This window comes from Nerophis ophidion, linkage group LG03 (genome assembly GCF_033978795.1).
Source record: "Nerophis ophidion isolate RoL-2023_Sa linkage group LG03, RoL_Noph_v1.0, whole genome shotgun sequence".
Taxonomy (NCBI): domain Eukaryota; kingdom Metazoa; phylum Chordata; class Actinopteri; order Syngnathiformes; family Syngnathidae; genus Nerophis; species Nerophis ophidion.
The window spans coordinates 45,023,749-45,036,938 of record NC_084613.1 but is presented as its reverse complement, the minus strand read 5'-3'; the positions used below and the strand labels follow the sequence as shown (position 1 = coordinate 45,036,938).

Sequence of the window (13,190 nt, the reverse complement as noted above, 5' to 3'; positions counted from 1 at the left end):
TAGCTGCTTAAACAAGCTGCCATCAAAATAAAACAAAACATTAACACTGTTGTTACAGTCAGTCTATCCCAGGGCAGCTGTGACTACAAATGTAGATTACCACCACATAGTGTGAATGTGAAGTGAATAAATGATGAGTTCTTAGTTCGTACCGTAAAGCACTTTGAATGTCGAGAAAAGCTTTACATAAATCTAATCCATCATTTATTATTATAATGTTATTATATTTATTCTTCTGCATCCCCGCTCCACTACAGTGTTATCTTGGTTTTTAATATCCATCCAGAAAGTCAGATGAAGGCTGAAACATGCGGAAACCAAATGTTTCCTATAAGAAACAACGCAAATCCAATTAATGCATTATAGATACCCAATAATATTGACACATAATAACACAAAATTACATACAATAATTATAATTTTACATGCACAAAAACAATATCAAATAAATAAGAATGAGATAAAACGAATAATTGAACATTTAACGGAATTTTTACCTTTTATTGAAAAGATACTCATTGGGTAAGACGGGTGTTGAACAAAGAGGGAGTAGAGGAGCCACATGGACTTAATTAGTGTTTCTCACATTCTTTATCCCAGTTCTGGCACTCGCAACTTTCTTTGACCCTATGGTGCCCGATTTTGCAATCGTACTAAAAAAAAAAAACTGTCTGAAATCCTGTTTGCCTAACACTCAGTTACGCAGTGCCCTTGAATGTAAACAGTGCAGGGAGCACAGTGCTTGATAGATCTTGCTCCAAAATGAAGAAAAGACACAGACCTGGACTTGGAAACAATTCTCTACAGGGGCGTCACTAGCTTTTAAGGACAGGGGGGGCTTAGTCCACAGGAGATGCACAGGATGCAAGCGAACGTAGCGCACAAGCACAAAACTTCACAAATGGCTAACAAAGACTTAGAAATTATTCATTGTTATTATTATTATTTCAGTCGGTGAAGGAAATAAAATATATATGGGAGTCCGAATAGAAATGAGAAATGTTTATATATACTGTAAATAAGAAAGACTTAGAGTCCGTCTGCTGATCTGAAAAAGAGCCAAAGCTGTCAAAGTGCTGAGGGACCATCTTCAAAGTGCAATGCTGAAACAAATAATCCAAACAATAAAATGTAACTTCCAGGGTTTGAGATTAACATAGTCTCATCATTCCGGGGACAGTAAAAAAAAATGCACGGGACGAAATGAAATGCTCCCCGGAACGATGGCTTTTAACCATTTTTTTTCTTTTTCATTTTATGCATTCATTCATTTTACATTTTATTTTAAATGTCTTGGTTTTTCCTCCCTCTAAAAATTCTATGAAATATTTAACAAGCCATCCTATTATAATACAACTGCTATTAATGTAACAATATAATAAAACACATATATTTAATTATGTTTTTTTTTCATTATTTTAACAATAGGCTATATATATATATTCTACAAGAAACCCAAAACTTAAAAACTAAATTATTTACAATTGCAGTCACAAGGTTTCGTACAGCTTCACTCATTTTAAAGGAAGACTGAAGTCCACGCAGGAGAAAAATTACTACAAAGATGTCTGGGTTTTTCTTATATATATTTATATATATAAGTCTTTCATACATATATACATACATATACATGTGTACTAGAGGATGTTGTGTATCTTGTTGACTATTGGTCCTCCTAATTGTCAATCATTCTGGTGATGTTACGTAAGTATATATATATATATATATATATGTATATATATATATATATGTATATATATATATATATATATATATATATATATATATATATATATATATATATATATATATATACACAGTGGGGCAAAAAAGTATTTAGTTAGCCACCGATTGTGCAAATTCTCCCACTTAAAATGATGACAGAGGTCTGTAATTTTTATCATAGTTACACTTCAACTGTGAGAGACAGAATGTGAAAAAAAATGCAGGAATTCATATTGTAGGAATTTTTAAGAATTTATATGTAAATACCAAAATGGATACATGGATGATACAGCAGAAGATTGGGAGAATGTCATGTGGTCAGATGAAACCAAAATAGAACTTTTTGGTATAAACTCAACTCGTCGTGTTTGGAGGAAGATGAATACTGAGTTGCATCCCAAGAACACCACACCTACTGTGAAGCATGGGGGTGGAAACATCATGCTTTGGGGCTGTTTTTCTGCTAAGGGGACAGGGCGATTGATCCGTGTTAAGGAAAGAATGAATGGGGGCATTTATCGTGAGATTTCGAGCCAAAACCTCCTCCCATCAGTGAGAGCTTTAAATGGTTGACCAAATACTTATTTTTCACCAATATTTTCAAACAAATTCTTAAAAATTCCTACAATGTGAATTCCTGGATTTTTTTTTTACATTCTGTCTCTCACAGTTGAAGTGTACCTATTATGAAAATTACAGACCTCTGTCATCATTTTAAGTGGGAGAACTTGCACAATCGGTGGCTGACTAAATACTTTTTTGCCTCACTGTATATATATATATATATATATATATATATATATATATATATATATATATATATATATATATACACTATTGTGGAAGTCTTCCTGCCTGGGTTCTTCAGGACTACTGGAGACCACAACACTAGATTGACACCGTTTTATTTTTCCTGTTTGGCACACTTAATTATCAAATACAACTTAAAGTTTTTCAGCAAATGTTCGCCAGTCTTCTCATGCAGACCTCCGTGCCTTCTTCGGTGTCAGCGTGTCACCCTGCGTGCCTCGCCCGGTCTTTCGACCCCGCTCATGGTCTCCGGCACTCCTGATAAAGAGACAGGTGATTAGACAACTCGTTCCAGCTGAGAAATCTCCTCACCTGTCATCGCTTCACAGCCGGCTCCTGCGCACGCCCCGCCCGCAGGGGACACGTCGACCACGCCCCTCCACATTTTTCCACCGCCAGTTTAAGGCCCGGCAGCTGTCCGGCCGCGACCACTTTCCTCTACCTCCGTAGAGGGGCGAGAGAGGAAGTCGGTCACGGCCATCTGCGTACTCGGCCGGTGGACTACCCGGAAGTTGTAGGGTTGCAACGCGAGGTACCACCGGATGATCCGTGTGTTGGCATTATTCATGCAGTGGAGCCACTGGAGCGGCTTGTGGTCCGAGCAGAGGCTGAAGGGGCGCCCCAACAGGTAATACCGGAGGGCCCCGACCGCCCACTGTATAGCGAGGCACTCTCTCTCCACTGTACTGTACCTCGCCTCCCGGTCTGAGAGCTTCCGGCTGGTGTATAGGATGGGGCGGTCGACACCCCCCACCTGCTGCGACAACACCGCCCCCAGCCCCCGCTCCGACGTGGCCACCTGCCGGCAGCGGTTCTGGATGTTGTTGATAAATGGCTTTTGCTTAGCATAGTAGAGCTTTAACTTGCACTTACAGATGTAGCGACAAACTGTATTTAGTGACAGTGGTTTTCTGAAGTGTTCCTGAGCCCATGTGGTGATATCCTTTAGGGATTGATGTCGGTTTTTGATACAGTGCCGTCTGAGAGATCGAAGGTCACGGTCATTCAATGTTGGTTTCCGGCCATGCCGTCTACGTGGAGTGATTTCTCCAGATTGTTTGAACCTTTTGATAACATTATTGACCGTAGATGTTGAAATCCCTAAATTTCTTGAAATTGCACTTTGAGAAATGTTGCTCTTAAACTGTTTGACTATTTGCTCACGCAGTTGTGGACAAAGGGGTGTACCTCGCCCCCTCCTTTCTTGTGAAAGGTTTAGCATTTTTTGGGAAGCTGTTTTTTTACCCAATCATGCCACCCGCCTGTTCCCAATTAGCCTGTACACCTGTGGGATGTTCCAAATAAGTGTTTGATGAGCATTCCTCAACTTTATCAGTAATTATTGCCACCTTTCCCAACTTCTTTGTAACGTGTTGCTGGCATGAAATTCTAAAGTTAATGATTACCTTATTTTTCGGAGTATAAGTCGCCCCGGGGTATAAGTCGCACCTGCCGAAAATGCATAATAGAGAAGGAAAAAAACATATATAAGTCGCACTGGAGTATAAGTCACATTTTTTGCGGACATTTATTTGATAAAACCCAACACCAAGAATAAGAATCATTCAAATAACTATAACATATAGAACATGCTTTACGTTTACCAAACAATCTGTCACTCCTAATTGCTAAATCCGATGAAATTTTATACATCTAGTCTCTTACGTGAATGAGCTAAATAATATTATTTGATATTTTACGGTAACGTGTTAATAATTTCACACATAAGTCGCTCCTGAGAATAAGTCGCACCCCCGGCCAAACGGCCAAACTATGAAAAAAACTGCGACTTATAGTCCGAAAAATATGGTATTTGAAAATAATTTTTTTTTTTATCTGTTTGAACATCAAATATGTTGTCTTTGTAGCATATTCAACCGAATATGGGTTGAAAATGATTTTCAAATCACTGTATTCCGTTTATATTTACATCTAACACAATTTCCCAACTCATATGGAAACTGCGTTTGTATGTCCTTATGTAACATCACCAGAATGATAGACAATTAGGAGGACCAATGGTCAGCATGATCCACCCAGAAATAAATAAAACAAATGGCTCATCAATAAGCCATTTAAAAAAAAAATGTTTGAATATTTATTTATATGTATTAGGGCTGCGAATCTTTGGGTGTCCCACAATTCGATTCAATATCGATTCTTGGGGTCACGATTCAATAATATATCGATTTTTTTTCGATTCAATATCGATTCTTGGGGTTGCGATTCGATGATATATCGATTTTTTTGATTCAACGCGATTTCTCGATTCAAAAACGATATTTTTCCTATTCAAAACGATTCTGTATTCATTCAATGCATAGGATTTCAGCAGGATCTACCCCAGTCTGCTGACATGCTAGCAGAGTAGTAGATTTAAAAAAAAAAACTTTTATAATTGTAAAGGACAATGTTTTATCAACTGATTGCAATAATGTAAATTTATTTTAACTATTAAATGAACCAAAAATATGACTTATTTTATCTTTGTGAAAACATTGGACACAGTGTGTTGTCAAGATTTATGAGATGCGATGCAAGTGTAAGCCACTGTGACACTATTGTTCTTTTTTATTATTTTTATAAATGTCTAATGATAATGTCAGTGAGGGATTTTTAATCACTGCTATGCTGAAATTATAACTGATATTGATACTGTTGTTGATAATCATTTTTGCTTCACTACTTTTGGTTTGTTCTTTGTCGTGTTTGTGTCTCCTCTCAATTGCTCTGTTTATTGCAGTTCTGAGTGTTGCTGGGTCAGGTTTGGTTTTGAAATTGGATTGCATTGTTATGGTATTGCTGTGTAGTGGTTTGTTGGATTGATTAAAAAAAAAATAGAAAAAATTAAAAAAATTAAAAATAAAACAAAATAGAAAATAGATCAAAACAAAAAATTTGAATCAATTCTCTGAATCGCACAACGTATTCGAATAGATTTTTCCCACACCCCTTAAATGTATCATTATTCTCCTACTCACCTTTCCAGTAGAGGCCTCTCCCCTCTCACTTTCTGTGCTCCTCTGCCCTGACTCCTACAGCTCAATAGGGGTTGTGGACTGATTATTATTATTATCTACTGATGATAGTCATACGTGAATGAGCTCAGCTCCTGTTCTCCATGTGTACAGTGAGAAACAATGCTGATGCTCCAGAAGAAAGTAACCCCAAAGATAGCAATTGGAAAAAAAGAGTGCACATTGAACTTTATAAATAACCAGGACCTTCATGATGCATTTCAGGCTAACTAGCTAACTAAGTAGCAGCATTGTTTTAGAGCGGGAATGTAACTTTTGCCTGTGAAACAACAAATGTACGACGTGCACATAGGTTGTCTATAGTGTGCTAGACAGGTTTCTATTTGTCTAACACAGACCTGGTATAAAGTGGAGCTAATACATTTTACTCCAAGCAGTGATGAATACCTACTTTCTTGAAAACGTTTCTTATGTCCATTTTGCATCCGTTCACGTTCTTGTTCTGCAGCTCTGTGTGCTTTAAAGCTGTACACCTGCAGGACCGCAAGCAAAGTCGCAGAGAAAATGTGGACCGGGTTTTGAGTGATGTGGCATTTTCTAAATGAACAAGTGGAATGGATTGGATACCGACGCTCTAAAGGGGCTCGCTACCTTACGCTATGAGGGGAGGCGAAACTGAGTGAATAATGACAGGTTATATTATTATTTATTTAAACTCATATTCAGGCCACTTCATAATGAATATGTTGGCATGTATTTGTAAAAAAAATCCAAAAAATAAAATATAACACCAAATTATTTAGGGGGGCTTAAGAATATTTTAGAGGGGCTAGAGCTCCCCTAAAATAGGCCTAACAACGCCAATGGTTCTCTATGTGTTTCATGAACCATTCATCCAACCATTTTCTAACGCTTGGGATGCTGGAGCCTATCCCAGCTGCATTCGGGCAACATATAAACCACACACACATATTTAAAGATGATTAAAGGATTCCTTGGCCTTCTATAGTGTTGCAGTCTTTGAAGTCTTTGAAGAACCCCCACTATCAGTAACAGTGAACCCTAATCCAGTCTTCATGGAGACTGAGAATGTATAGTACTTCAGGCATTATAAACAAAAATTCTAATCAGTCCAGATACAGAACATTTCTACATGTAAGCATGAAGAAATGTCAACCGCCCCGCCTCCACGGATAAAACATTTGCTGTCTAAAATGACATGCACTTTGGACACCTTTAAGTTAGTATTGCGAACCATTGATTTACAGGGTCAGAATTAAACGAGTCATATATAACTTTTTCTACACTTACAACATTTCCAGAACTGCATTACATGTAAAGGCGATTTTTTGGTCCAAATTTTGAATAATTATGTTTTACAGACCGTCTTCGTATACTATTATTCTCTCAATGTTATGTTTGTATTGACTTATTAATGTAAAATTTGTAATTTTTTTATTTCTTATCTTTACATACATTTTATAATATGTTTTATACTATATTTTTTAAAGTGTTATTCATTGTAGTTATTTTCCAAAGTGGACTCCCCAAATGTGGTGTTTTTCCTCAAATCCTCGGTGCCATGCCTTGTTTTGCTTTTCCTTTGTTATTGTCAATAGTGCTGTGTGTATGTGTGTGTGTGTGTGTGTGTGTGTGTGTGTGTGTGTGTGTGTGTGTGTGTGTGCGTTTCATTTCCTTCCAACTATCCATTTTCTACCGCTTGTCCCGTTTGTCCCCTTCTTTTTTATTTATTTACTGTTTTATTTTGGACAGCACATTGTTTGTTACTTGCCTGTGTATGAAAAGTGCTACATATACAGTATCAATTTTGATTTCATTCAAGCTGCTTTCTGACGGTCCCTTTAGAATGTGTCGTTTTGTGGCAGTCTTATATATATTCCTCCATTTTGACTCTCTCTTCTTCCCGCCAACCATGTTGTAGTTTTTAGCGCTTCCATAGAATGTCTACCGACCAGATATATGTTTTAACAATACACTACTTTGTATTAGAAATGGCAACAGCGGAAGATGCATGCACAAGCCAGTCTGTCCCTCAACAAGATCATAGAGAAAAACACGGGACTCAAAGCTCTTTCGGTAAATCTTTACCATATATGGAATTTTCTGCTGATGTAACACTTTGGAAAAAAGTCACAAATACGGCAAATTCCTAACGGCTCGTTTGGAGGAAATATGAAGGAAGGCAAGATTTTTTTTATAAATATCTCCGCAATGCTTCTTGCTTTGATTTCAAATGTTCTGTACTTGTGCAGATCACATCCATCCATCCATCCATTCATCTTCTTCCGCTTATCCGAGGTCGGGTTGCGGGGGAAGCAGCCTAAGCAGGGAAGCCCAGACTTCCCTCTCCCCAGCCACTTCGTCTAGCTCTTCCCGGGGGATCTAGAGGCGTTCCCAGGCCAGCCGGGAGACATAGTCTTCCCAACGTGTTCTGGGTCTTCCCCGTGGCCTCCTACCGGTTGGACCTGCCCTAAACACCTCCCTAGGGAGGCGTTCGGGTGGCATCCTGACTTGATGCCCGAATCACCTCATCTGGCTCCTTTCGATGTGGAGGAGCAGCGGCTTTACTTTGAGTTCCTGTCGGATGGCAGAGCTTCTCACCCTATCTCTAAGGGAGAGCCCCGCCACAAGGCGGAGGAAACTCATTTCAGCCGCTTGTACCCATGATCTTATCCTTTCGGTCATGACCCATAGCTCATGACCATAGGTGAGGATGGGAACGTAGATCGACATGGTAAATTGAGAGCTTTGCTTTCCCGCTCAGCTCCTTCTTCACCACAACGGATCGGTACAACGTCCGCATTACTGAAGATGCCGCACCGATCCGCCTGTCGATCTCACGATCCACTCTTCCCTCACTCGTGAACAAGACTCCTAGGTACTTGAACTCCTCCACTTGGGGCAAGGTCTCCTCCCCAACCCGGAGATGGCATTCCACCCTTTTCCGGGCGAGAACCATGGACTCGGACTTGGAGGTGCTGATTCTCATTCCGGTCGCTTCCGATCCAGTGAGAGCTGAAGATCCCAGCCAGATGAAGCCATCAGGACCACATCATCCACAAAAAGCAGAGACCTAATTCCGCGGCCCCGAAACCAGAACCCCTCAACGCCTTGACTGCGCCTAGAAATTCTGTCCATAAAAGTTATGAACAGAATCGGTGACAAAGGACAACCTTGGCGAAATTCCAACCCTCACTGGAAATGTGTTCTACTTACTGCCAGCAATGCGGACCAAGCTCTGGCAGTGATCGTACAGGGAGCGGACCGGCACAATAAGACAGTCCGATACCCCATACTCTCTGAGCACGCCCCACAGGACTTCCCGAGGGACACGGTCGAATGCCCTCTCCAAGTCCACGAGGCACATGTAGACTGGTTGGGCAAACTCTCATGCACCCTCAAGAACCCTGCCGAGAGTATAGAGCTGGTCCACAGTTCCACGACCAGGACGAAAACCACACTGTTCCTCCTGAATCCAAGGTTCGACTATCCGGCCCTCAAGAACCCTGCCAAGAGTATAGAGCTGGTCCACAGTTCCACGACCAGGACGAAAACCACACTGTTCCTCCTGAATCCAAGGTTCGACTATCCGGCGTAGCCTCCTCTCCAGTACACCTGAATAAACCTTACCGGGAATGCTGAGGAGTGTGATCCCACGATAGTTGGAACACACCCTCCGGTCCCCCTTCTTAAAGAGAGGAACCACCACCCCGGTCTGCCAATCCAGAGGTACTGCCCCCGATGTCCATGCGATGCTGCAGAGTCTTGTCAACCAAGACAGCCCCACAGCATCCAGAACCTTAAGGAATTCCGGGCGGGTCTCATCCACCCCTGGGGCCTTGCCACCGAGGAGCTTTTTAACTACCTCAGCAACCTCAGCCCCAGAAATAGGAGAGCCCACCACAGATTCCCCGGGCACTGCTTCCGCATAGGAAGACGTGTTGGTGGGATTGAGGAGGTCTTCGAAGTATTCCTTCCACCTATCCACAACATCCGCAGTTGAGGTCAGCAGAACACCATCCGCACCATACACGGTGTTGATAGTGCACTGCTTCCCCTTCCTGAGGCGGCGGATGGTGGTCCAGAATCGCTTCGAAGCCGTCCGGAAGTCGTTTTCCATGGCTTCCCCGAACTCCTCCCATGTCCGAGTTTTTGCCTCCGCGACCGCTGAAGCTGCACACCGCTTGGCCTGTCGGTACCTGTCCACTGCCTCCGGAGTCCTAGGTGAGGCGTATGAAAACCGAGGTTCCACTGTACTTAAGATAATGTGTTTCAAATCTTTTTTTTTAAATACCAAACGTTGGCTGGAGGATTTTAAACAAAGGCAAAGTGTTTACAAGGCTCTGAACTCGAACTAAATGCGTTTTTTCAAACCATTTCACCTTTTTGCATTCCTCCACTGAGTGTACTGTGCTCCTGCCGCTGGCCTCATCAAAACCCCCTCTGGCATCTCGTCTCCTCTCAGCAATTCAAACAGTAAAGGGATTAGTTGGTGCCCGAGTCTAGCTGCCTTATCAGTTGTGGGCAGGGAGGGCTTTACAGTCACACTGCATCCATCCCCACTACCTCCACAGCAGGGTGGGGTACAATTAAAGCCTCCTCCCACCTCCTTTTGAAGCACCCTCTAACACATAGCGACACACTCAACATAGCCCCGCACGCATACAGCACAGGACCGTCCCAGATTGCTCACGCACCTGTGATGTGTGCGACTCAACTCTCAGCTCCAAACCCATGCACAATTTCTTGGAAATACGCTCATAACTCGGTTAATAATTTTAGAACTCGCTCAAGGACACAGCTCTTCATCTACATTGTATGAATCATGAGTTGGACTACACCCCACATGTTCCACCCCAAAAATCGTAATTCTTAATTTTATCTAGACATTTGGACAATTCTTTAACTTTCTGAGAACAGTCTGAGAAAAACCATTGTCTTTTGAAGCATGACACAAAGATGGGGCCATAGGCAGGCATGGTTTAATGAAAATTTAGGATGAACTACCACAGAGAATGTAAGTCAGGTGTTTTCTGAGGTCGAACTTCAGTGACATTTCACTTCAAAAAAGCAATTATTTGAATCAATGTTTATGAATTACGACACACACACGCAATATTGTCAGTGTGATTTCCGGGGTCCAAATACTCTTGTTGATTGTGCAAAGGTGTCCAAAAATGTTCTGTGTACTGAAAGAATCAAAGAATACGGTCGATGACGTTGGTATTTTTCTTTCTATTGTTCGATTCTATAAAAAGTCTGAAAAAGTTATTTATATTTAAAGACAAAACCTTGTGTTATTAGTTTTTTTAATATAAATATCCAACATCCCAATTTATTTTTCAATTCTCCCCATTTGCATGGCTGCATTTTCGTAAAATTTTATCTCTACAATCTGCCGCAGGCCAAGACAAAAAATATCTGCGGACTGCAAATGGTCAGCAATTTAGACACCACTGATATAGAGCATTCAATGACATATCCATGCTCATCATCCCTCTTTGTGATAATTGGTCCTCCTGTCAACATGTCACATGTTTATCAGTCAGGACAAATGTTTAATCAGTGTTGTGGATTAGATCAGTCGAGATTCGTTCCTTCCTTGATTAACAAAATGATACATTGAGCAATATCATCGTTGCGCAACACTTCGTGTCATTTTGTTCCTGCCTCCAGGTGATGAGAGTGTATGAGTTTTCACGTGTTGACAGCCCTGTCTCAGAATTTGAGAGGCTCATTGTGATCTTATCTTCATGCACGTCTCCTTTCGCTCTACCTAGCTCCTGTGTTTGATGGCTTTAGCCCTCAGACGAGGGTTTGCCCATGCATTCCAATGACCTTGCTTATAAATAATAAGCTAGCTGGCGTCTGTGGGCGCGCACCTGTGTCTGTGCATGCTGATCAGGTGGTTACAGCACACACTCGTAGAAGGGGGACGAGTATTTGAATTTGACTTTTGACATTCAAGGTGACTGACATCATAGTTGATGTGTGTGTGTGTGTGTGTGTGTGGGGGGGGGGGGGGTCATCTATACAGCATTGAGTACTCATTAGTCGGTTATACTCAAACACTCCATAATTGTCCACTAGCTGTGTTACTACAGGATTACACAGGGGATTATTAGCCACCACGACCACGCTCGTTCACTCTTATTTTTGTGTTTGCAGTTCTGGAGCTTATGTGGTAATGCTCTCACACCCAAACGTGGAGTTTTCGGCAAGACAGGGGATCTGCAAACAATCCTCTGCCTGGCATGTGCCAAGGATGAGGTCACGTATTCGGGTGCCTTGAATGGCGATATCTACGTGTGGAAAGGAATCAACCTAATGAGGACAGTGCAAGGCGCTCACGGGGTAGGTTTAAATCACCTAGATGTGCGTGGCAATGCTTCCCACCCCAACAATGCATTCAGCAAAGGTAAAACCAGACATGTTAACTTACTCAATAGAGAAAAATCACTCTTTTGCTCCACAGGATTAAATTATATGGTATCTACGAGATCAACAGCTTTGTTGTGGAATGGGAAGATGGGGGAGGGGATAATAACTACAGTACATGCTGATGCTTGCTTTTGGTACTACCAAATGTTTCACTGGGGATTCCGCAGCATGCTTCTCTAGCACTCGGACAAAGGAGACCACAGACAGACATTTTCAGTGATAACACAATTGCACCTCCTGCTCCTTCAGAGCTCAGTTTAATGTTCAGACCAAAGTAGCAAGTGGCTGCTGTGAAGGCTTCGTTAAACAGCCACATTTACAGTACAGCACAGAACTGGTTCTGTCGATGCTCATTTATCGTACACTAACAGACTGTCATTTCTTCCAGTCAGGGATTTTCAGCATGAACGCTTGCGAAGAGGGTTTTGCCACTGGGGGCAGAGATGGTTGTGTCCGCCTGTGGGATCTCAACTTCAAACCAATTACTGTCATTGATCTCAGGGAAACAGACCAAGGATATAAAGGTGATGTCAAACTGCCGCCTCTCGCTAATTTGGCCTGTTCACAGGCCAAATTAGTCTCAACCCCACCAAGTGGAATATCTATAAACAATGCTGTTTAAGTCATTATTTTATGTTTTCCCTACTAATATTTATTTTCTTCTTTCCTCCATCGCCTTTATTTGTTATCTTGGACCTAACAATAGTTAGACGTGAAAATAGCAGAGGTGGGTAATGTGTTAATGGGCGTATTTAAGAGGTGTGTCAGTCTGTTTGTAGCCATTCCCATATTGTTCTCTTGTTGTTAGTGAATCGTTTTACAGCATTTTTAGATGTCATACTTGCCCCTTGCTCTCGCATCCCTATCTCACTTTATTAAATTGTCAATTGCAAATTGGCAATGTCTGGTTGTGATGTCTTGTGTAGTGTAACCTCCAAGATCAAACACAATAAGTTATGGCAAACTTGTCAACTTCCAATTTGGTTGTACCATTATTCAAAAAGTTTTTTGCTTATTTTTTTTCCCTATAACTCAGTTGTTTTCAATTATTCATGACAGAATTTTTTAGCGACACCCCTAAATTCAATTACTACTGACAACTTGATTATATTTATTTTTATATCTGTACAACACTCTGTATGAGTTAAATGTTTCATATATGCCGCTGACGACAACACCTTTTTTTTTTTTATACTGTCACAAACTTCTCCATTT

General features: G+C 41.1%; 1 protein-coding gene across 4 annotated transcripts in view; it reads left to right on the top strand.

Annotated features, from left to right (window-relative positions):
• Positions 1-13,190, top strand: part of eml5 (EMAP like 5) — a 114,268-nt gene that overhangs the window by 38,094 nt on the left and 62,984 nt on the right. For 3 of the 4 annotated variants that reach the window (XM_061895336.1, XM_061895338.1, XM_061895339.1), the window contains 3 exons: positions 11,703-11,888; positions 12,364-12,499; positions 12,682-12,702. In XM_061895336.1, coding sequence (XP_061751320.1) covers positions 11,703-11,888; positions 12,364-12,499; positions 12,682-12,702 — 343 coding nt within the window. The remainder of the gene's footprint in view (positions 1-11,702; positions 11,889-12,363; positions 12,500-12,681; positions 12,703-13,190) is intronic. The other variant, XM_061895337.1, reaches the window with a different exon arrangement.